We start from the raw sequence: 25854 nt of genomic DNA on the forward strand, positions 1-25854 counted from the left end.
GCTTCCAGAAACCAGTATTTTCACAATTGTCATGTAGCATTTCAAGTGTTGAATCCTTCAGAAAAAGCCTAAATAGTGACTTCACAAATATCATGCAATTTTTATTCAATGACTAAATTTAAACTACTGAAATTAAAATGCATAAAATCATAAGTAAAGAAAAGAAATAACACAACTACCCTAAAAAAAACAACTGCAACTAACTAAAGAAAGATAGGGTAAGAAATCCTGGGTTGCCTCCCAGTAAGCGCTTCTTTAACGTCATTAGCTTGACGAGTCAAATGCCTTCAAGGTGGCATGAAGGTCACATAGAACACACCTTCCTTGCATTTCCGTCTCTTAGCTAGAGACGCCATGAAACTCATGTATGCTGGAAACACCTTCCATATTGTTGCAAGGGAAGTGTTGGTGATCAAGGAAGGAATGATACTTAAGGCTTTCTTATGTTTTTCATGTCTTTCTTCCTTGACGATCAGTTGATGAGGAGGGTTGTTGATTTGGAGAATACTTTCTTGTTGAATTTCTACTTGTGAGTACTTCTCCCATTGTTGTGCTTTCTCCTCATTTCTTTCTATCTCTTCCTTCTTTTCTTCTTCCACATCTTCCTCAGTTAAAACTACCTTGCACTCCTTTTTGGGCTTCATCTCAGTATTTACCATAAAGGTTTCGGTGGGCCTTTCAGCAACTAGCTTAGCTAATTGTACTTCCAGATTTCTGATTGCTGCATCAGTGCTCTTCTGATGTGACCTTGTTTCCTGCATGAATTGTACCAGCAATTCTTCTAGCCTACTGCTTTCTTCCTGTGGGCTGGGCTCTTGGTCACGTAGAATGACATAATCATTGGCCGCCATATTCTCTATTAGCTCAATAGCTTCTTCTGGAGTCTTTAACTTGATCTTTCCACCGGCTGAGGCATCGAGGAGCTGCTTGGAATGGGGTTGCAAGCCATCAATAAAGATGTTGAGCTGGACTGGCTCGCTAAACCCATGTGTAGGAGTCTTCCAAAGTAACCCATGAAAGCGATCAAGGGCTTCACTCAACGATTCATGAGGATGTTGGTGGAAGGATGAGATTTCCACCTTTCCCTCAATGGTCTTGGACTTTGGGAAGTACTTCTTCAGGAACTTCTCCACCACCTCGTTCCATGTCCGCAGACTATTCCCCTTAAACGAGCGAAGCCATGTTCTTGCTTCACCGGCCAAGGAGAAACAAAATAAGTCAAGGTGGATGGCATCTTCAGGCACTCCTACTATCTTCACCGTGTTGCAAATGTCGATGTATGTGGCCAGGTGTGCGTATGGATCTTCAGTTGGTAGGCTGTAAAATAGATTCCCTTGAATCAGCTGGATCAAGGAATATGGATATGAGAAGTTGGCCGTCTGCACCTCTGGTCTAACAATGCTGGTGAAGTACTGAGGTATAATAGGGCTAGAGTAATCCTCTAGTGTCATTCTCTGTGGACGATTTTTTGCCATGATGCGTTTTTTGAAGAAGGAGTGTGCACTGTTAACAAAAGAAATAACTACCGTGCACGTTATCACAGAATAAATAATTTTTTTTATTTTTTTATTTTATTTTTTTAAAAAAAAGAATAAAGTAAGAATGAGTAAAGAGAAAAAAAATTGAAAAATAAAATAAAGCAGCTAAAATAAATAATAGATAAAAAAAACAAAGAATAAAATAAAAATAAAAATAGAAAGTGAAAACTAATTGCTTACAAATTGGAATATGCAATTAATCAAGTACGAAAAACAAAGTCCCCGGCAACGGCGCCAAAAACTTGTTAACTCATTGGCAAGTGTACCAAATCGTCACAAGTAGTAAAGTTCTCAGAAGTCCGAGTGTTGAATCCACAGGGACTTTGTTTGTACTTAGACTAATGCAAACCCAATTTACAAGCAAGAGATAATAAATTTAAAATAAAAAAAATAAAAAAAGATAGAAGATAAGAAAAGATAAAATTAGAAGATAAAAGGAAAAGATAAAAGATAAGAAAGATAAAAGATTTAGATAAAAGATAAATTCAAAATAAAATAGTGTTAGGAACTGACTTGCCTTGTCTGCCTAGAATGTATGAGTTTATGATTTTTTCTTTACCAATTCTGGTGATTCTATCCTACCCACATCTATTCATTTACTTGCCCCTGATGCCTCACGATGACAAGCCTATTTTACCTATCTATCCCCCAAATGCCTTTGCAAAGACTCAACAGATAAAATGCATGAAGTTCTATTAGAAGTTATCCTCTCCCGAGCGTCTAACCCCTAAAACTAATGCATGCATATCTTCTTTAAATCTTATTTAGAAGTTACCCTCTCCCGAGCATCTAACCCCTGACAGAATATAAAGATGAGTATGCAAGATAAAAACAGAAAAGAAAATAGGAAAGAAAAACCTGGTATTGCATTGATAAATAGTGAAGAGTACATCATACATCACATTGGCTTTTAGGCCTGCCAAGCCCTAACTAAGGGTTTAGCCACTCATGACCATTGAGGGCTTTACAATGAGAAGGGGTGAAAGAAAGGGAGTAAGTGAAACCCCTAGGAGAGAGGTTTGTGGTGTGTTCTGTTCCTCGGACTGGCTCTCTATTTATAGCTGCTGAAGTGGGCTTTGGGCCTTCGTAGGCGAGCTCGGCGCGACACCCCCTCGCTCAGCCCGACACCCCCTCGCTCAGCACGTGTAGATCGCGCGCTTAGCGCACATGTTGCAGGCTTAGCGTGTGCTTCTGTTAGATCGCGAGCTTAGCGCGCGTGTTGTAGGCTTAGCGCGCGCTTCTGTTAGATCGCGGGCTTAGCGCGTATTGGGCTGAGCCTGCTTCAGATTTTCTTCTTTTCTTCAATCTTTCTGGCCTTTTTGCTTGTTACACCTCCAGTTTTTATATCTGCAGCCAAAATTCAACAAAACATCAATTCTTTAATATTTAAGCGCAAATAACTGCTAAATAATTATTTTTAAAGACAATTTTGCCTTATTTTCTATTATCAAAATACAATTATTTAACAGTTATCATATATATATATATATATATACACACACACTAAAACCTAAAATAATCCTTAATTATTTAAAATAATGATTCAAATCAGTGTTACTGGTTGAGGAATTTGTGATTTTTTTAGAACAATAGAAAATAAATTAATAAATAATGGGGCAAAAAAGTGGGATAAAAAATTATAATAAGGTCCTTTTATTTTCCCATATAATAATAAAAATTTAAAGGTCATTTAATATAATTATATGTTAGATTTAATTAAAATAATAATAAAATAAAATGTAGGTGACTTTATGGTGTCAAAATTGATTTATAATGATATGGTATAATGATAAAACTTCATTTTCCCAAATTTATATAATTTTTATTAATTGATACTAATTTGAATTCAATTTTTTTTTAACAAATTTCGAATTCAAATTATGTTGACATAACTGTGTTTTTTTTTATCCAAATCAACCAACTACGAAGAATGCCACTTATTTGGATTGGTAAATTTATTATTATAGATAAAGAAAAATTGAATTAACTAATACTTTATAATTTACATTAAGACGTCCACACTCATTACTATCAGGATCCAAATTCACATGAAAACTAGTTCTGTTGAACTAGAAAGGGATGAATTTTACAGATATCCTAATTGAAAGCAACATATCCATGATCATCCGTATAATAACTCCTTTATTTGGTTACATTCATTTCAGCTATCACTTTTTTTCTCTCAAACGTTTCGATCTTCATTGATGCGCCACCATAATCTCCTTGTCGGATATGGGAGTATGTCCCTTTCAAGCAAGATTTAACTTATTCCTCTGTCACCCCAATCACATATATATACCCGTATATATCATCTACCATCATTGATGCAATACCTTAGTATGATCTCAAAGCTAGATACGTTCATAAATCACAATTAAAGGTTGTACAACAAATCCTTTCACAATTCACCTAAATGTCCTTCTCTCGGCCTCAATATAAAAAGCCTACTCCTGCATGTCATCAACGCATCAACTCCTCATTGCAATTACAATTCCTATCATTTCCTATATCATCTAAACCTTCTTTTAACAAAAACCAAAATGATGAACAAGCAATCTGTCTTGCCCTTCTCACTAGCATTGCTAGTTTCATTTTTGAATTGCACCACCACCTTAGCCCAATTATCACCAGCTTCTGCCCCTCTCAAACCACCCCAACCTGCTCCTACCATACCAGCTGCTGCTCCTCAACAACCATTGGTTCCTTCATTGCCACAATCACCAAGTGATTCCACCCCTGACAGTACTCCAACTGTTGACATTGTTGGAATCCTGAGAAAGGCAAAGTCATTCAACATCCTAATCCGCCTCATGAAAACCACCCAATTGATCAACCAACTCAATGCACAGCTCCTCACTACTAAATCCGGAGGCATCACCATTCTTGCCCCAGATGACAGTTCCTTCTCTGAACTCAAAGCAGGCTTCCTCAACTCTCTTTCTGATGGCCAAAAGCTCGAGCTCTTACAGTTCCACGTTATTTCAGACTACGTGTCTAGCTCCAACTTTGATACACTGACCAACCCCGTGAGAACACTGGCAGGGGCTAAACCTGGAAAGGTGGAACTGAATGTGATAAGTTATGGAGGGAGTGTGAACATCTCGACGGGTGAGGTGAACACCACCATCACTGGCATTATATATACCGATAAACATCTTGCTTTATATAAGGTGGGAAAGGTGCTTCTTCCTATGGACTTCTTTGTTGTTGCCAAGGCACCTGCAAAGGCACCCTCGTTGGCACCAGAACCTTCAAGTGACGCGGCAAAGGCGCCTAAAGCTGATAAGGATGAGTCATCATCTTCAGATTCGTCACAGGTTAATTCCGCTGAACAGAACTCTGGCACCGCCAAGATGATCAGTGTGTATGGAAAGTGGGTGTCAATTGGACTTGGACTTGCATTGGTGGCAACAACGATGCAAACTTGATTGAGACGGATGCACTCTTTAAACACCCATGTGTCTTTATATATGTGTTGTCTTGTTTTGGACTTAGTATATATACTGTATGTTAGCCTAGGAAGATTGTGCTGTTTTCTTTTTTCTTCAAGAATAATTTTCCTAAAATATATAGAACTAGTACTAATATTTTAAACTACAGGTGGACAAAATTAAAGAACTGAACTGCTAAAGAATTGAACTGAACTATAAAAACAGTTCAGGCGAACTGAATTGTGTAATAATTTGGACGAACTGAACTGAACTGCGTAATAGTTCGGGCAAATTGAACTGTTTCGAACTACCCAACTGCCCGAACTGCTCTGAATTGTTTGAATTGTTTTCAATGAACATCTTATTTTGAAGCAAAATTTTCACATAATCCTAATCAGTGTGAATCATATATTTCACAGTAAATCCAAGTTCTGCATTCTCATTTCATATCCAATATCCACCACAAGCTAAAGTAGCTCATCCTTGGGAGTCTTTATAGTCAATAAAAAGAACTGTGTATATTGCTTCACCAAAACAAATTGAACTATATATTAAACCCAACAAAATACGTCATAATTTGAGAAAAAATTTCATGGCATGTACAACTTGTTTCCACACTTGCATCTCAAAATCTGTTGGCTACTGAAAAATATAAAGTTCTAATAATAAGAGCAGAGCATATATTTTGTGAACTGCTAAAGATTTATTTTTATCGAATGATAAGCATTTGAATTTATACAGAAAAAGTTCATGACGTGTACAACTTTTTTTCAAACTTGCATCTCCAAACCTCCAGTAGTACTCAGCGGCCACCACGTGCAACACTACTATAACTGGTTTGCAGGGTATACATTGGCTACACTTGGAGGTGCACTGCGGTGGCGATGATAAGATCTCTATTTTACCTTCAGACACCAAACTTTGTCCAATTTCCCCCTTTAGTTCCTGTCCAACATTCATAGTTAAGCAAGTAATTAATAATCAGTGTTAAATTAAGATAACTATAATAATCGTATCTTTTGGAAATGATTTCTCTCCGATGAAATTTAACATGCAAAATAAGAATAAAGTGAACTCATATGTATAATACATATCCTTAAATTTTAAACATAACTTTATAATATTTTTTTATAAAATAAATTAAATAATTTTAATGGTTAAGATTATGTAGTGGAAATTTCAATGCTGAGGATCCTAATTTCTTTTGAAGAATGGATTCTCTCCACTAAAATTTAACATAAAAGAGTAAAGTGGACTCATTGTCCATCCATAAATTTATGATATTTTTTTATAAAATAAACTAACAAAGATCTATGATTTTTTCTTAAGGTAACATCAATCAATTTTAACATTATAAAAAATTAATTACATGATGCGGTAATTTTCAAGTAGATGCATGCATGCAATGGCAGTGCAGTATTACTGCTGAAAATTGTAAGAAATCAAAGCATGCATATGGGCAAAGAATAGGACCTGTCTATACCCTGAAAATCAATATCACCTTTGGAAAACATTGAACACCTAGTATCTTTTTGGTGAATGGGTGGGGCTACATCCCCAAATAAACATGGACACCTAGTATCTGCAACGGAGAAAAAAGACTAATTAGATGAAGACGTTATAAATTTATCTTATCATGGAATTAAATAGAATTAGAAAGGTGAATAATTTAATTATAGCAGAAATGTCAGAGCTGTGTAATCAATAAATGTGTGGAAGAATTGCCTAAACATGGAATGTCAGATGCAGGACTACTGCAGAAAATCAGTGTTCCAAACAAGAAAAATTAGACATTGCAAATATGAATTTAGTTTGTAAGGGTAGTGGAACTACAAGAAAACAGCCGTTTAGCATTAGAAAAATCCAACTCTAAAATACAAAAGCCGACTCTAAATCATGCCTATTGGTTTTGCATCAGACGCGATGGGGCCGCATAAACCGTCACAGTTAGAATCCCACACTATCTTGGATAAGTTTTAAAAATATTTTTTTCCCATTTAGAGTCGGCTTAGCCAAGTTCAACATGTTTAATAGTTTAATATTCTTTTTATTTTGCGCCAACTTAGCCAACACTAGGTTTAATATATTTAATTATTTTTCTTAGCATCGGCTTAGCTGACTCTATTGTTAACATACTAATTTCTAAATTTTCTTTTAGAGCTATCCTAATGCAAGTAGATGATGACAGTTATTCTCATATAACCTATATGTAAAAATGCAGAGTTAAATTTTGCATACAAGCATGAAACAATAATTAAGCTTTTTTTTTCTAAGGTGGAAATTATGTTATATTTTCATATTTGTATTTTGCAAAACACTAAGGTGGGTTTATAGAAAGTAGAATATAGTTTTTCTAAGGTGAGTTTAGCATCTAAATGTGTGTTTGGAATACAGATTGCATGACTTTCAAAGCTTCCCTACGGAGAAGTATGTCTATAGTTGGATTGGGTTCAACGGATGTTTGAAGGCTTCAAACGTCAAAACACAGCCAAAATGTTGTAGTTATGTTTTGTTTCAAACTCTGGCATTTTCATTTTTCACATAATAGAAAAAAGGCAGTAAGGTGGTGCATGCAATTCAGATCTAGAATTCTTCTTATGGTTTGCTAACTATAAAAGGGTTCTCGTGGAGCAATATTGAGGTATACTTATAGTTGGAGATTACCTGACAGCAACACAGTGTGTTTCATTTAGTGTTTCTGTTACAACAGAAAAGGTTAAGTGTATATTAGAAAGTCAATTTAACAAATAATTGTTTATATTTATCAACTTATTGATACAATCTTCCACATGACATAATTTCCATCCAACAAAGAGGCACCATTAGAATATTAAATCATGTTCCTGAGTTGAAAGTTTTCTTCATTCAGATTCATATAAAAAGTACACGATTTAACGCTAAACTTACTAAACTGTTAAAATAGAGACAGAGTATAGGATACTGTTAAAATACTGTACAAGAGAACTGACTAAACTTAAAATAGAAAACGAAAGTCTTAAAAGATCTACCTTGTTGCAATCACTCAAAATTTTCAATCTAGGGAGACAACAAATAAAATTTAACATACACAGAACATAAGTATATACACACAGGCATCTGTTTACAACTTCTAATTTAAAAGATGAGATATTGCTTATACCATAAGTACTGATTGTTTTTTTTATTTAGATGTATGTAGTGATCGTTAAAAAGATAGATATATACACATAGACCTTTCACTCATGCACAGTTAAATGATAGGATCAACTTTATTTGGGTAAAAATTCATGATCCATCCGTCCAACTCCTTTATTTGGCTACATTCATTTCAGCTATCACTTTTTCCAACGTTTCAATCTTCATTGATGCGCAACCATAATCTCCTTGTCCGATAACAAGTGTATGTCTCACAGCACTGCATCTCAGTTCTCACCCTATTTTTAATATCCCTTTCAAGCAAGAACTTATTGCTCTGTCACCCTAACCTCATATGTACCTGTACATATCTATCTTTAATGATGCAGCACCTTAATATCTTACTATCTCAGCCAGATACGTTCATATATCACAATTGAATGTTGTACACCTAACTGTCATTCTCTCAGCCTTAATATAAAAAGCCTACTACTGCATGCCATCAACACATCAAGTCATCATTGCAATTACAATTCCTATAATTTGCAATCCTTTCCAATATCATCTAAACCTTCATTTAATTAACAAAACCAAAATGATGAATAGGCAATCTGTCTTGCCCTTCTCACTAGTACTGCTAGTTTCATTTCTGTATTGCACCTCCACCTTAGCCCAATTATCACCAGCTTCTGCCCCTCTCAAACCACCCCAACCTACCCCTACCCCACCAGCTGCGGCTCCTCAACAACCATTGGTTCCTTCATTGCCACAATCACCAAGTGATTCCACCCCTGATAGTACTCCAACTGTTGACATTGTTGGAATCCTGAGAAAGGCAAAGTCATTCAACATCCTAATCCGCCTCATGAAAACCACCCAATTGATCAACCAACTCAATGCACAGCTCCTCACTACTAAATCAGGCGGCATTACCATTCTTGCACCCGATGACAGTGCCTTCTCAGAACTCAAAGCAGGCTTCCTCAACTCTCTTTCTGATGGCCAAAAGCTCGAGCTCTTACAGTTCCACGTTATTTCAGACTACGTGTCTAGCTCCAACTTTGATACACTGACCAACCCCGTGAGAACACTGGCAGGGGCTAAACCAGGAAAGGTGGAACTGAATGTGATAAGTTATGGCGGGAGTGTGAACATCTCGACGGGTGAAGTTAACACCACCATCACTGGCATTATATATACCGATAAGCATCTTGCTATTTATAAGGTGGGGAAGGTGCTTCTTCCTATGGACTTCTTTGCAGTTGCTAAGGCACCTGCAAAGGCACCCTCATTGGCTCCAGAACCTTCAAGTGATGCAGCAAAGGCGCCTAAAGCCGATAAGGACAGATCATCTTCTTCAGATTCGTCACGGGTTAATCCCACTGAACAGAACTCTGGCGCCAAGAAGATCAGTGTTTATGGAATGTGGGTGTCACTTGGACTTGCATTGGTGGCAACAGCGATGCCAACTTGATGGAGAGGGGTGGATTTCACAGCTATCAATTTCGTTCTTTAAAACACGCATGTATCTTTATATATGTGGTTGTCTTGTTTTGGGCTTTGTATGTGTTAGCCTAGGAAGTGTATCTCTGAACTATGTAAAAGGTTTGCATGATTGTGCTGTTTTCTGTTTTCATAAAATATATAGAGCTACGTACTAATTCTGGCAACCTACTATTGAATGAACTTGTCTTTACGGATTCTATCAGAATAAGCTTTAGGGAAAAAAGGAGAAGAAAAAACCTGAAGAACCGAGATGGCGAGACATATAGCTGTAGAACTTCAATTTAGTCTTGAATGAATCACCCCAGACTAGAGGTATCAATTTTCATATGCGTAAAATGAACTTTCTGCTTTTTGAGTTATTCAACTAATTCATTCAAAGTAACTAATTTGATCTTTCCGTGACATCACTAATGGAAAAAGTGGAGACAAAAAGCTAATGTATATCAAACTAGAGTAATATAAAGAATTGGATAATTGGATTGCAGAAGCAAAAGTCTAACAAAATTGTCATTGGTTGAAGCACTGTTGCAGGAGCATAAAAACTTACTATATCAGAAAAACTGAAAGCAACTACTTGTAACAGCATGCAACTGATTTTGAGATACTTCAACAAATACAGCTACACATTTACACTCACTGAAAAAATAGTATTTTTGCTCTTCACTTTTTTCTACACTGATAAAAATAGGGAGGAAAGAAATAGAAAGAAGAGAAAGTAAGAGTGTAAAATATCGATGCATAACAATTTTTTTTAAGTTATTGATCAAGGCGTCCCTATTTTTACCCAAAAGTCATCTTCTTCTCATATCAAGAAAGCTTGACATACTTAGTAGATAAATGAGTGGTCCCTTAAACATGTTAACTAAGATTCAATTTCTAGTAGTATATATTCAGAAAGCTCAATTGGAAGAAACAACTCTTAAGCTATATTTGACAAGACATTTAAGTTAGCTTCTAGTTTTTTTTACTAACTGAAAAACTCATTAGACTATTCGGTAAACAAGCTTTTTTTTAGTAATTTTTCAATAGCTTCTAGCATTTTTTGAAACACTACTTGAAGTAATGTTTTTAAAAACACTAGCTTCTAACTTCTAGCTTTTTATATTTTTTTTCAATTTTATCTTTAATATATTTATTCATTTTTCTTGTTATCTTTTTTAAATAAATTATTATTTTATTATTTTTCTATCATTTTATACTTTTCAATTACTTCAACAACTAGTTTTATTGAATACTTTTAATTTAATAAATTAGTTTTTCAGTTTTCATAAAACTAGTTTTTAAGCTTTTAACTACTAGCTCGCTTTTCAACTAGTTTTACCAAACATAACTTTAGTTCTTTTTTTGTTTTTTGATCCATAGGAATAAGAGTTTACAACAACTCACCCACACTATTCAATAATCTCAGTTACACCCCCTCAATAAACAATGCTTACTTCAATAATTTTTGTCTGGAAAGAGTTCAATCTTAATTTTTCTACGGCCGGATATTTTTAATACACAGAAAAATAAAAATCACTATCTCCAGGTTATGAACACATAAATGTTTATCAATTATTAGCACTAAATATATGGTTTACGTAAAGTCTCTACAAGATATAAATTCTTAACAAAAAGAATTTAAAAGATAAAAGAATATTTAAGAACGATTATGGTTTAACAACTGAATCATTAATCATTGAAGTATTCACGTCCTTCTCATAACACCAACACACAAGAAACCAGAAACAGATAGCAAAATTTTTAAAAAGGAAAAATGAAAGAAACTAACGGCGTGTTTGACAAATAAAATTGAAAATGCAGCTGCCAAATGGATCAACTCCACATGGTTGCTACTGCGACCAAAGCTATTCCAAGCGACATCAACTTTGTTCCACCAAGGCTAACCAAACTCACTGCCCCGGATTTATTGTGATCCCGGTTTGTTTCTTCTTGATCGTCCTCTGAAGAGTTATCCTTAGCATCTTTGGGAACCTTTGTAGGAGCTGTTGGAGCCAAAGCTGGAGCCTTATTGGTTACAAAGAAATCTAGAGGAAGAAGAACCTTGTCCACATGGTAAATCCCAAGCTTGTTATCCGAGTATACTACCCCGAGAACGGTGGCGTTGACGACGCCAGTTGAAATGTTGACACTGTTACCTAATGCATTCACGTTTAGTGGAAGCCTTGCAGGGTCTTTTCCAGCCACTGTCTGCACAGGGTTGCTTAGAGAATCAAAGTTTGAGCTCGACACAAACTCGGGCAATAAGTGGAACTGCACAAGTTCGATTTTCTGGCCTTCGTTTAAGGAGTTGAGGAAGCCAGCTTTGAGGTTGGAAAAGGCAGAATCATCTGGTGCAAGGATGGTTATGCCACCACTCTTGGCTGTTATGAGCTGTGAGTTGATGTTGTTCATGATTTCTGTGGTTTTCAGGAGGCGGATTAGGACTGAGAACATTTTGGCCTTTTTGAGAATTCTGGTGATGTCGTCGGGGACCGAGTCAGGGGAGTCTGGAGACTGAGGTAAAGTTGGGACTAATTGTTTTGGTGATGGTGCTGCGGCCTTTGGGGTAGGAGGAGTTTTTGCTGCGGCTTTTGGTGCTGCTGCAGGTGCCGGTGAAATGGCCAAGGTGGTGGAGGCAAGGAGTAGCAACAGTGAGAAGGACAAAAGGATTGCTTGCTTCATCTTCCAATTGCCAAGTCAAGGCAGTTGATGGCTTTGATGATTCTGGAAGAGTATGAATTATTGGAATTAAATTTTCTTGCTATTTGTGTTTGATGTGTGGGGTGAGTAAAGGAGAGAGGATTTATATATTGTTTATGTCAAGGAAATGATAGGTTGCTGAAATGTCAAGGCTGTGAAATTTGTTAGCTGTGGAGTGTGAGGGTATATCCAATCTGTCATGGAGAACAAGTATCTTTTATCTAATTATTATTTGCAAGAATAATGTGTACATATTGTGGTGAGAATGATAAAGCATTGCTCCTAATTCCTAAAAAAACTCCCTTTGCCTAGCATGGACGTACGGTTCAGGTAATGTATCACTGCTTGTTATAGTGGTGAGGGAGGATTATTTAGTTGGGAGGGAGAGTCAAAAGTATTGGCTGTGAACTATTATGCTTTCATGTCATTATCGATATTCACTATATATATCAATTGGATGCATGCATATAATCGAACATGTAAATTAAAAGGTGACTCTATATAGGTTGAGTACTAACATCTGAAAAAGATGATATGGCCAAATTGATTAAGACCCCCTGTCCTTAGTTTATAATTTAATAGTGATTTTAATGTACGAAGGGGAGAGAGATTTGTTTGAATTATGAAATGTTTAACTGCACAGCCAGAAATTGTTTCTGAAACTGCAGGGGACCGTTTCACAAATTGCTAATCAGTGTTACCAGGCTAGTTTGGCTTATTTGTATTAATGAGAATGAATTATTTATATCCTTCTACAGTTTCTTTGAATAAATATTCAAATTAAATGAAAAAAGTTAAATATATTTTATATTTTTAACATATTAAATGCATTCACTCTATCATTTAATATTTACTTTACAGAATATTAAAAATATTTATAAAAATTATAAAAAGAGGATATAATAATATTGTTCAATTAAGAAAATGAGATAATAAGGTCTTGTCCAGGAAAAATGATTATATGATCCAATACTATTATACTATTTATTTTTTATAACTGTCTGTTATATTAAGGGTTTTTTTTATAACATTAATCTTTAAGATTGAATTTAAGCAATTAAAAGTAAAAGGTTTATTGAGAAAAATATATTTATTATTAAGCTGCTTTAAGTGATGAGTAACAGAAGATCTAGCTTTAAATCTAAATTTTAATCAGAAACAAACAATAATTATCACTTCCCTCACCACCTTTAATTACCCAAAATATTGAACTGTGTACAGAGTTTCTGTTAGTTGATTCTTCGTAGAAGACAATCTAAAGCTTGAGATATATAGAAGCGACCAAGGTATAATACTCTTGTACGTTTTAGAATAAAATCATAGATACAACAATAATAGATCCCCTGATCCAGTATTCAATAAATTCATCACAAGTTTTCACTTTTCACTTCTTTCTCACAATTACATAACTCATCGTAGCACTCTTGGTATCAATAGATAGCATATGGTGTAGCAACTAGCTACAACGTTGGAAAATTCAGATATATATGATCTTATTCTGGTTCTGGTTTACGTTGTCATCACACTCATGAGAAGTACTCCAAGAACAAGTGACACCCACATTCCATACGCACTGATCATCTTGGCAGTGCCAGAGTTCTGATCAGTGGAATTAACCTGTGACGAATCTGAAGATGATGACTCATCCTTATCAGCTTTAGGCCCCTTTGCCACGCCACTTGAAGGTTCTGGTGCCAACGAGGGTGCCTTTGCAGGTGCCTTGGCAACAACAAAGAAGTCCATAGGAAGAAGCACCTTACCCACCTTATATATAGCAAGATGTTTATCGGTATATATAATGCCAGTGACGGTGGTGTTAACCTCACCCGTTGAGATGTTCACACTCCCTCCATAACTTATCACATTAAGTTCCACCTTTCCAGGTTTAGCCCCTGCCAGTGTTCTCACGGGGTTGGTCAGTGTATCAAAGTTGGAGCTAGACACGTAGTCTGAAATAACGTGGAACTGTAAGAGCTCGAGCTTTTGGCCATCAGAAAGAGAGTTGAGGAAGCCAGCTTTGAGTTCAGAGAAGGAACTGTCATCTGGGGCAAGAATGGTGATGCCTCCGGATTTAGTAGTGAGGAGCTGTGCATTGAGTTGGTTGATCAATTGGGTGGTTTTCATGAGGCGGATTAGGATGTTGAATGACTTTGCCTTTCTCAGGATTCCAACAATGTCAACAGTTGGAGTACTGTCAGGGGTGGAATCACTTGGTGATTGTGGCAATGAAGGAACCAATGGTTGCTGAGGAGCAGCAGCTGGTATGGTAGGAGCAGGTTGGGGTGGTTTGAGAGGGGCAGAAGCTGGTGATAATTGGGCTAAAGTGGTGGTGCAATTTAAAAATGAAACTAGCAATGCTAGTGAGAAGGGCAAGACAGATTGCTTGTTCATCATTTTGGATTTTGTTAAAATAAGGTTTAGATGATATAGGAAATGATAGGAATTGTAATTGCAATGAGGGGTTGATGCGTTGATGACATGCAGGAGTAGGCTTTTTATATTGAGGCTGAGAAGAGGACAGTTAGGTGGAAGGCTTTGTTGTACAACACCTTTAATTGTGATTTATGAACGTATCTGGCTATGAGATATAAGATATTAAGGTGCTGCATCATTGAAGATAGATACGGGAATTTTAAGTGAAGAAAATTGGTTTGGGAATTTGGTCGAGCATTTGGTAGACGCGGTAAAATGAGTTGCCAAAATTGGATGAAATAGCCGAGGTTTAATTTTATTAAACTAATCTATGATATTATCCATTCACAAATTATCTTAAACTTAAATTTTTAAGTGAGAGAACTTAAGTTCTTTTTTTTTATTAAAAAATAATTTAATTTCAAATGCTATTTATGCAGTATTTTTGTAAATATATAAATAAAAATATATTTTTCTATAAAATTAATTTTTTGTATTATTTATTAAGTTTAACACATAATTAAATTTTCTGTAAAAAAATACATAATTAATAAAAAAAATTATTTTTAATAAAAAGATATACTTTTATGATAAGAATAAATATATTTTATTATTATATGTATTTTTTGTTTTATCTCTTAACATAAAGTGATTCAAATATTATATTTATAAATTTCATACATCATCATATTATTATTAGAAAAAATAATAACTCATAATAAATTTTAGGTCAAATGATCTATTTGGTTCCTTATATGATTTTTTTGGTTCAATTTGGTATTTTTATCTTAAAAAAATTTCACTTTGATTCTTTTCATAATTAAAAGGATCAAAGTAGTCATTTGTCAAGATAGATTTAATGTTATTAATATGTGATATAAAGTTGTTAACGGCTAAAAATTATTACAAAATGTGGGTTTTTTCTCTAAACATGTTCATTTTATAAACACAAGAATCATCCAAGAAATCAAATGAAGAACACAACCCGCACAAGTCAAGAATCCCAAATCCAGAACCCCCAATCACAAATCACAACCCAAATCACAAATTCATCTCATGTTACAATAGTTTTGGAAAGGGAAGATTCCATTGGAAGAGGTTGAGGGGGACTCGTTGGCAATCTTGCGGGCATCGACAATGACAGAGATCAGAGTGGCAAATGGAGGTCGAGCATCTCCTTGGGGAGCTTGTCGATGTTGGTGATGATGAGAACGAGATTGTCAACAAGGGGCAGAGCTTGTTGGCGTTGGTGGAGGGAGACCGAGCATCTCAAACGCATGCATGTTCTGGCGTTGTCTCACAGGAGTAGTGAAAGGAATTCTTGAGAATTTCAAGCGTATTAGTTTGAGGAGGAGATGAGGGATAAGGATAGAGAAATTAAGTGTGACAAATAGAAGGTTGAGGCAAAAGATAGAGACAGTGAAGGAAAAAAACATACATTTTTGTGACAATTTTTAGTAGTCAATATTTTTATTCTATCAACGACGTTAAGATTAGATGAACGAAATGACTACTTCGAACCTTTAAATTAAGATAAATGATCAAAGTAAACTTTTTAAAGACAAAAGACTATTTTGAACCCAAAAAATAAGATGAGCGACCAAAAATGTCATTTGACCTAAATTTTAAACATCACTAATTTTTCTTGAAAACAATATCCACAATTTGAATGTAACCCTTTATATCTCATAAAATTTAAATATATTTTTAGCTTTTAAATTTGGGGTCGATCTTTTTTAGTCATCAAATAAAAATTTACATTTTTTAGTTCCTCAAACTTTGCAAAATGTTTTTTTTAATTTGTTTTGTTGTTAAATCCTATTGCAAATTGTGTATTAAAATCAGAAAAAATCAGTCAAGAGAGACTATAAAAAGTTTTTGGAAAGTTTGAGGGATTCAAATATGATTAAACCATCTCATAATTTAGAAAAAAGAGAAAAAGTAAAATGGTTAAGGGTAAATACTCATTTTTGTCTCAAAATGTGCAATTAGCTGACAAATACATTCCTAAAAAATGAAAAATACAAAATTTAGTCCCCGAAAATGTAAAAAGTAAAACAAATATATCTGGCTATTAAGTTTCATCTGTCACCGTTAATAAAATAGCCTACGTGGTACAAAAGGATAAATTTATCACTGAAATGATTGTCAATGTCACCATGCTGACTAGATTGGATAAAAATGTCAGTAAGATACCATTTTGGGATGTAAACGTCAGTAACGTTTTGTTGAACGAAAATGTCAATATATTTTTAGTGGAGAAAATGTTAGTAATTTTTTTTTTGGACCTAAATGTCAGTACGTTCCATTGAACTAAAAATGTTAATAACTTATCATTATTGGATAAAAATGTCAACAATTTTTTATTTGACCTAAATATCAGTATGTTCCTCTTGTACTAATTTGTTAGACCCAAAATTTTATTTCATTTAAGGATAAAATATAATTTTAGAATAAATTTTTATCATTTTTTATCGTTACAAGCATAATATTACAATAATTATTTAAAAAAATATATTGGAAAATATGATTTAAAACAAACATAATAATAACAATAATATTGATTATCAATCATAATTTTTCTATCACAATAGAAATTATCCAAAATAAGCATTGTATCAGTTTACCAAAATAATACATTGAAACAACGTGTCAATCATTACAAATTTTTCCAAATTACCCTAAAAGATAAATATATTCCATATTTTACTTCTTGAAATCTTGACTATTTTATTAACGGTGATGAAGAAAAGTTAATGGTTAGATATATTTGTCACACTTTTGGGAACTAAATTTTGTATTTTCATGACGCATTTGTCAATAAATTATACATTTAGGGACAAAAGTGACTATTTACCCATTCATATTACCGAGAGAGTACAAAGACAAAAAATAAAAAAAATATTATATGAAAAATATATCCTTATGTTGGCAATTAGAGATGACCAAGTTGATAATCATTTCAATGACAAATTCGTTCCTCTGTGTCACGTAAGCTATCTTATTAACGGTGACGAATGAAAGTTAATAGTCAAATATATCGCACTTTTTATACTTTTAAGAATTAAATGTTATATTTTTATCTTTCGAAGACGTATTTATCAACAAATTACATATTCAAGAACAAAAGTGACAATTTATCCAACGGGTAAATTTAGGAATCTAATCGAATCAGACTTGAAACGGTATCCGATTATATTTATTTGGATTTTCCGATTTTGTATTGGCGAACTAACCTGACAATTGGATCCATCTTTATTTTCTATCTTCGCAGTTCGCACGTCACTCCTTCAGTTTTCACTTTCAACCCACAGAGGCACAAACCAATCAGCATCTCCAAACCGACCCGAAAAGTCATATCGGGTTATCGGATGACCCCGCTTTGGCTTACACGTTAAATTGGGGCAACATTGTTTTCTTCTTCCTAACTACTTAAACCCTAACAAAACCCCACTCTCATATTCTCATCCAACCTCCAAACTCTGATCGATGAGGAAGAAGAAGGATAAAATCATTCTTCCACCGGAGCTTCCGCTGGAAATTCCCGACGACGAAGTTGAAGTTTCTGATGATGACCTCCAATTCATCAAGGAGAACTGTGCCTATGCCTCCCTTGTTTCCACCTTGGACACCCATTCAATCACCAAGTTCGCTTCTTCACTATTTTATAGTGTCACTCCTTACTTGCAATGCTATATTCTGCGTAAACTGTTAGCTAAAGTAATCCTGTTTCTGAAAGTTTAGGAGATTTTTTTCACCATTTATAAAAGGAAAAATTGTAAAATTTGCATATTTTGACTCTTTGAAACCTTTCCGTGAGAAACTTGGCTTATCTTTGTTTATTGTCGACTTTAACTGTTTAGGTGCATAGTTAGGAGAAAGAATTGAATTATTTTATGAAAATGGAAAATTTTTACAGACTTATCATTCATAAATTTCCATAGCATTAAGCTTTAGATTGCCAATAATTTTTTTTTCCTTTTTGCATTATAATTTTTTTACCAGTCCTTGTACGGTGACATAAAGCTTCTTGCGGCTGCTATTTGAATTTTTAGAGTAAGCATCTAGCATGCATGTTATCTTCTATGAAGCACAGACACACTGGCCGAAGGATGTGTCACGGCGGTGGACACATGACGAACATGTTTTTGCAGTGTCCAATTTTATTTTATTTTGCTTCGACATGGTGGCAATACTACCTGGACACACATCTTTCTTTTTTTTACTTTTTGATATTTTTTAAAAAATGACCTAAAGATTAAACTAATATTAGCAAGTTGTTTTTTTTTTTTGGATTTTTCCTTGCATTGTGGAATATGATAACTCTTAATACCTTTTTTGTGAGGCTTATTATGATGTGAAAATTATAAAGCTTAACAACTTGTTTTAAGATGAAATGATGAATATATAAATTTTAATTATCAATTTAAATTTGTCATGTTGATTATATATAACATGTCCCCGTGTCCTATCTATGTTTTAGACTTTAGCTCTGTCTCAGTGTAAGTGTCCGTGCCGTGTTCAGTGTCCGTGTCAGAGTCTGAGTCTGTGCTTCTTCATAGGTTATCTACTCCCTGTCACTTGTACAGTGTGTAAATGTCTTCTGAATTGTAACTGTTTAGCTTATGTGAATGTACATTGTTGTTATGAGTTTTATATGATGAGGTTACTTTGGGAATAACTTTCCCACACATCCTTAGGCATGTTTCACTGGTTGCTGATGCCAAAGATGATGCATTGGAGAAACTTTATGCAAAACACATGCAATAGAATGCTCTCAAGAAAGAAAAAGAAGAAACTGGTTTGCAGGTTGATCGTGTAGATGCTCTTCCAATCAAGACATTGGATGGAAAAATCCATTACGGGACAGGTATCTAGTGTTCAGTATATAATTTGTGCATTGTTGTCATCTGATTACTCTTTTATTTCTTTTACCAAGTGCTTTGGTAACGGATGCTGTTCTCACACTCTGCAGCTACAAAGACAGTATTGGAAAATGATCCAAGTGAAGAGGGAACTGGAGAGGATGTCAATAAGGACAAAGGTATGGTCAAGCTAACTAAGGCTGAAAAGAGAGCCAAGCTTAAGAAAATGAGAAAAGAGGCGAAACAACAAGGGAAAGAGGTGGCTAAAGCAGAAGTGGAAGAGACACCACAAGCAGCAGTACTGGTATTATCAAATCAAATAAACTATCATTTTACTCTTTTTATGGTTTCAACAATGATCTTTTTCTTTTTTGCATCTGATACTGTATCAAATTTCAAATAGAATGCTTTGTTTAAAAAGAATCTAATGCTAGCATGTCACACACTATTGTTAAGTTATTTTCATGTGTCTCCCTAAATAAAGTGTGTGCCCAAGTTATTTAATAGGATCCACATTCCACATAAATTCACATAATAATAGAATGTGCTGGAAATATTGTGTTGCGAGCATTCCACTTAAAAGTAAAAATAATTGTTTTTTCATATATTCTCTTGAACTGCCAACTTTTTTTACAAGACTAGAAATTATTGAACTTGATGTTGTGCATAATTTTTTGTATGCTCTCTTTACTTTGTTTAGGCTGAGGTAAAGGAAGATCTTACAGCTGAGGAGGCATTTGAAAGTAAGAAGCATAAACTTGCAGAGTTGGGGAATGCCTTGCTTACAGATCCAGAGTCCAATATTAAATTTCTGAAGGAGACGATGCAGATATCTAAAGATAATGATAGTATGATTATTTTGCTTTGACAATCAATATTAATTCTATTTTTAATGTTTCAACTTTCATGTTAATGGATGCAATGTGGCAGCTATCGGATCAGGCTTCCTACTGAAAAGGAACTAGAAATGAAGGTTTCAAAGACTGTTAGAAAGATGCGTTATTATGAGTCATCTCTTCTTTCTGCATACAAGGTTCATATTAATGCTCAAGTGTTACGCTTACTATAATTACTTTATTTAGCTGAAGCATATTTATACTGTCATATATGACTTCCATTTCCTGTGCTAGCAATGGTGCTTGTTGCCTTTTTCTTGAACCTACTTCCTCCATTGGCCAATTCTTTTTTAGATATCTTGTTTGAAATTGTCATAAAATATGAATTTTGTTATATTTGTGCCACTAATATGTTTTCTTTTTTATGAGGTCAGTAATGAATTCTACCACATGAACTTGTTGCCAAGTTTCATAACTAAATATCTTGTTTCATTCCATGATTGTATGTTGTGTCTCTAAGCACTGTAACAATATATCTGGTATTTGTTACATTTTTTGTGACATCATTCACTTTTCCCTGGAAGCTGAGTTCTGAAGGCCGGGAAGGATTCTAATTTCAATTTCTCAAGTAGTGGAAAGACTCAAAGACACAGTTTTTTGTGTGGTAAAATCATCAAGGGCCTGCTTCTTTAAGCTGAAAAAAAGTTATTCTATGATATATACAACTATGTTTAGAGCCCCCTCCCCCCAAAGTTATTATTTTAGCTCATGCCATGGGCGAAGCACTTAAATAGGGATAATTGTTATATATATATACGTATATTTTGGGATTAAATTATGTAGGAATTGTTAATTTTTTTCTCTTATTTCTTCTTTTTTGTGTGAATAATTGAAATTTTAATATCATTTAAATTTTTTGTGCAGAAAGTGTTAAAAGCTTGTGAATTTATATTGTTTGGTAAATAATTGGCGCAGAAAAATAAAGTAAAGCCCAAAGAAGTAAAATTGAAGATCTGAAGTTACTCGCTCAACGCGTCTCAAACACTCAGCATGACGCAATTGCTTAGCGCAAGGAAATATGGAGAAGTCTGGAACACGAAGGTGCATTTAGCGCAAGTCACGCGCTAAGCACAAGAAAACTGCCATACTCGCTAAGTGTGGTAATTGCGCTTAGTGCAAAGGTTATGTGAAAACCAAGCTGAACTACACCTATAAAAGGAGGAGAGAGAAAAAGGAAAAAAATAGACAGAAATTTCAAGAGAATACAATTCCTTACCGAAGACATTGGTTAGGAGTCATTTCTTCCCTCCATTCCCTTTCTTAACTATTTCCTTCCATATTCACTATCCTCTTGCAATTGTAAAGTTTTCTATGACAATGAGAGGCTAAACCCCTTTGTTGGAAGCGTAGCAGTTAACGGCTGTGGATGTAATTTTTCTTCCTATCTATTATGAATATTACTTTTTCATTATCCTTCCCCGTGCTTAATTTTATTGTTTATGGTTTGATCATTCATTTGCATGGCAAGTTTTAGGGGTAATATTGGGAAGTGTTATTCTCTTAAAGAACTTGAAAATGGTATCTAAATACTTCATCACTGAGGATAGGTTATTTTTATATTTAGTTTGTTATACATCTTTATTCTTAATGCAATTTAACTGTTTTAACTTTTAAAAGGATTTGAGAGAGAAAATAGATAAATTAAGTTCTTTCACTTGAGAGATCTTGATTAGATTATACGAGTATATGCACGTGAAAATTGGAATAATCATTAATAGAGAAAAAAATCATTAATATTATATCAAGAATAGCTTTGGTAGGCTAAGTTTCGGATATTCTCATATTCGAATTCACTTCTGCAATAATATTGGCTTCTCTAATCTTTTTTGTCTTAATTAATCAATTAAATTTTATGTTTATTTTTCTTCTCTTGTTTATTGCAATTTAATTTTAAGCCAATTTAATTTACTGTTTTTCACAACCTTTTAAATCAATTGTTTGAAAATTATATATTCATCTACTCAAGTACAAACAAAGTTTTTGTGGACTCGACACTAGAACTTTCGTTTTAATTTTACTACTTGGGACAATTTGGTGTACTTGCCAATCGATCCAACAAATAACTTTTATAGGTTTTTTCCTCTGAAAAAATTACATAATTATGATATATTTTTTAAACATTTTTTAATAAAAAAAGTGTTTTTTCTTTTAAAAAGCACAAACAAATTGTCTCCTGTAACTATTTTAGTGAAACCAATTTTATTTTATGTGTAACGTTTAACAGAGCTAGTTAGTAATGTTTCTTCTTTGCGACGCCTTTTCAGGTTTTATTGTCTCTTTCATTTGATGAGGAATCTTGTGATGGCTAAAAGGATAGAAGACGAACAGAAATTGAAAAACAACAAAAGAAAAGGACAAACTTGTAGGCATCAAATCAGTTGGCGAATGATAGAAAGAAATGTAGTAAAGAAATGATCTCTAAGACAAGAGAGGAGGTTATTACTTTTCCCCATAAAAATCATTGTTCTGTTTTTTTATTAGGGATGATATTGTAGTGATGTGTTTTGTAGGTTGAAGCTGATTATAAGGCTGCATCCTTAGCCCCGGATGTTATGGAGAAGAAGCATATGCAAGCTGAAACAGTCTCTGCTGTCTTTGAGACATACTTTCGCATTTTGAAGCATACAATGCAGTCCATAAATGCCAGGTGTGTTTTTATATCACGCATATTACCATATCAGAGGGAAACATTAGTGCTTTCGGTTCATAAACTCTGTTTTCCATTGAATTAGATTTTTATATTTTATTGTGTTAATATTTCTTGTGTAGTTTTTGTTTGTGTGTAACTAAGTAACTTTTGAATGAGCATTCATCACTTTTTGTCATGATTGTTGATAATTTTCCCTGGCTTTCTTGCTTAGGCCTGAAGCAAACACTGGGGCATTATCTGCTGCAGTGGGACCCCTCCCTTTGCTTGCTCCATGTCTGAAAGGACTAGCAAAATTTTCACATCTCATTGACCTTGATTTCATGGGTGATCCAATGAACCATCTGAGATTATTTGCTTTTGGAGGTAGCACCTCAGGCAACACTTCTGACAAATGTTCTAAATATTTGATTGTATCGGAACATTTCCAGTATTGCATTGTTGTTTTTAAAGTGACAAGGAATGATAACTGTGAAATTTGAGTTTAATTGATAATCAATTTTGATTAAGAATGATTAATTTTTTTTACTTTACTGTTATTCTTTTACGAAATAATGAGGAATTTAATATCATGTTAATTTTTTACCAGCAGGATTCGAAAGAAGAAAATGATAAGTGCTTTGAAGAAAAAATTGATGAAAAAATGTGAAAAAAAGGTTGAAGATTGAGACCGTTCGCTTCACGCACAAGACAGACCCAAGGCGTCTCCTCGCTTAGCGGTCAACCCAAGCTTAGCATGAAGAAGCTCAAAGGCACACTTAGTGCGAATCTAGCACCAAGCATGTGATCATTATCATATTCGTTAAGCCCAGAAGGTCCGCTTAATGCGAGGTCGCATGAATTTTAAGTTATGATGGGAGTACGAAACAAAAGAGAAAGACACACCAAGACTTAAAACTCTCTAATGAATACATCTTAAGCCTAAGTATCTCTAATTCGAAAAACCTTCTTTCTATGTCCATTATCTCCTTCTCCTTCTCTATCCATTCATCTTTTTCTATTCACATCAGCCCCTAAAATATAAAGCGTCACATGATAATGAGAGGCTAAACCTCTATTGGTGGGAGCCTAGCAACCAATGCCCTTGTAATGTAATCTTTTCTTACTATCCATTGAATACAATGCCAATTTTTATTGTTTCTTTCCTTCGCTTTATTGTATTGTATGGTCTGATCATCTATGCATTTGTTTAGGGATTAGACATTGAAAAATGATAATTTCCAAAGAATCGGGAAATGACATCTAAACCAATCATTGCTAGTGATAGAGATGTAATGGTTTCTTGTGAATAAGAAAAAGTTCTATGAGACTATATCCGTCTAAACAATCACATATAAAAACAAAATTTTAATCCTTGACAGTTTCCATGAAAGTCTTTCAACTACATGTATCCACAACATGCATTTATAGTTCAATTTCTTATAAGTTATTCATCTCCACCTACCTAGGATTAGGATCTTCTCCATTTCTTCTAGCACTAAGCTTTTAATAATATATGTTATTCTTCATAAAGCATGTATCATCTATATTTTATTTATTTGCCAAAAAGCTTATGAAATAAAATGAAGGAAAAGGAAATTGAGAGGATCCTAACCCACTACGTGATTATAGCATGTGGAAAGTCCCCAGATTTACAAAATATTATTTTAAGCATACCATTTTAAAAATAAGAAGAAAATATATAAATACAAATTAAACAAATAAGTAATTTTTTTTAAAAAAAACAATCCAATATGACAAATTAAGATGTCATTAAAGAATAGAAACAAAAAAAATTAGAAAGCAGAAAAAAATATTGTTAATTAAAATTATTTTTTAATTTTCAATTTTAAAAGCGAATATATTTTGAGATGATAAAATCGAAAAAATCATTTAAAAATTACAAAAAATGAATTTGGTAACATAATTTCTCAAAAAAGAATAGCAATGTCACAGTTTAAATTTTATTTTATTTTTAATTAAAATAATTTAAAACGACCGATAATGATGTATTTTAGGGAATAAAACAAGAGAAAAAAGAAAAAGGAAAAAAAAGAGAAAGAACAATAAGAGAAATTAAAAAAAATGTTAAGAGTAAAATAAAAATTAAAAAGTTTTTATATGCAACATAATTGGAAATTGTTTTTTTTTTTATAAATAGTTTCTTTTATTTTAAAATCAGTTTTATTTTAAAAGTGAATATTATGATTTTAAAATTTTCATATTAAATAGTTTTTACAAGTGACATAAGGAGATTTAAACACTCACATATCGTGGTCAACCAACTAAGTTGGATCTCGTTGATGAAAATCAAATGAATTAAACATGAACTATGTATAGCTTGACTCAATTCATGGAGCTAGCAACTCAATATATATAATTTTTCAATTAATTTCATTAATTTTACTTGGGGTCTTCTTTATAAGTTAACATATAAAATACTATATATGTACATCTAAAATATATTATTTTTAATTAAAACTATTTTGTATCAACTAATCCATGTCAATGAAGGAGAGTTGCCATGGAGGCCAAGGCGGAAAAAGAGGTTTTAAGGATAACCCTTTTCTTGTCTTGGCGGAAGGTCAATGTTAATTCTTTTTATAAAAAAAGTATTTGATAATAAAAACATTTAATACTATTGTAAATACAAAATTTATTTATTTATTTGAATAAAATGATTTTCTATAACCATATTGTTAATTTTAAATCATAATGTTAATTGAGTCACGTAAAAATGATATAATGGTATATACTAGATGATGCAATATTAAGTTTGTTAAA

The 25854-nt window shown here is 33.7% G+C and overlaps 4 protein-coding genes and 1 pseudogene across 4 annotated transcripts; 3 read left to right on the forward strand and 2 right to left on the reverse strand.

The window, feature by feature from the left end:
* The first annotated feature begins 3866 nt into the window (after positions 1–3866).
* Positions 3867–5137, forward strand: LOC100794781 (fasciclin-like arabinogalactan protein 12). The gene has a single exon (XM_003538168.5). The coding sequence runs from the start codon at positions 4079–4081 to the stop codon at positions 4964–4966; it is 888 nt and encodes a 295-aa protein (XP_003538216.1). The 5' UTR covers positions 3867–4078; the 3' UTR covers positions 4967–5137.
* Positions 5138–8592: 3455 nt separating this feature from the next.
* Positions 8593–9753, forward strand: LOC100819833 (fasciclin-like arabinogalactan protein 12). The gene has a single exon (XM_003539165.5). The coding sequence runs from the start codon at positions 8679–8681 to the stop codon at positions 9555–9557; it is 879 nt and encodes a 292-aa protein (XP_003539213.1). The 5' UTR covers positions 8593–8678; the 3' UTR covers positions 9558–9753.
* A 1474-nt stretch (positions 9754–11227) lies between these two features.
* LOC100795316 (fasciclin-like arabinogalactan protein 11) lies at positions 11228–12364 on the reverse strand. The gene has a single exon (XM_003538169.4). It carries the CDS (start codon positions 12251–12253, stop codon positions 11405–11407), a length of 849 nt encoding a protein of 282 aa, XP_003538217.1. The 5' UTR covers positions 12254–12364; the 3' UTR covers positions 11228–11404.
* A 1151-nt stretch (positions 12365–13515) lies between these two features.
* LOC100795847 (fasciclin-like arabinogalactan protein 12) lies at positions 13516–14734 on the reverse strand. Its single transcript, XM_003538170.4, has one exon. The coding sequence runs from the start codon at positions 14663–14665 to the stop codon at positions 13781–13783; it is 885 nt and encodes a 294-aa protein (XP_003538218.1). The 5' UTR covers positions 14666–14734; the 3' UTR covers positions 13516–13780.
* A 3435-nt stretch (positions 14735–18169) lies between these two features.
* On the forward strand, positions 18170–23588 carry LOC100796370 (nucleolar complex protein 3 homolog; annotated as a pseudogene).
* Positions 23589–25854: the final 2266 nt, after the last annotated feature.

This window comes from Glycine max, chromosome 11 (assembly GCF_000004515.6).
Source record: "Glycine max cultivar Williams 82 chromosome 11, Glycine_max_v4.0, whole genome shotgun sequence".
NCBI classification, from domain to species: domain Eukaryota; kingdom Viridiplantae; phylum Streptophyta; class Magnoliopsida; order Fabales; family Fabaceae; genus Glycine; species Glycine max.

Coding starts and splice junctions, on each gene's coding strand:
- LOC100795847 (XM_003538170.4), bottom strand. CDS start 14,665: ATGATGAACAAGCAATCTGTCTTGCCCTTCTCACTAGCATTGCTAGTT.
- LOC100819833 (XM_003539165.5), top strand. CDS start 8,679: ATGATGAATAGGCAATCTGTCTTGCCCTTCTCACTAGTACTGCTAGTT.
- LOC100794781 (XM_003538168.5), top strand. CDS start 4,079: ATGATGAACAAGCAATCTGTCTTGCCCTTCTCACTAGCATTGCTAGTT.
- LOC100795316 (XM_003538169.4), bottom strand. CDS start 12,253: ATGAAGCAAGCAATCCTTTTGTCCTTCTCACTGTTGCTACTCCTTGCC.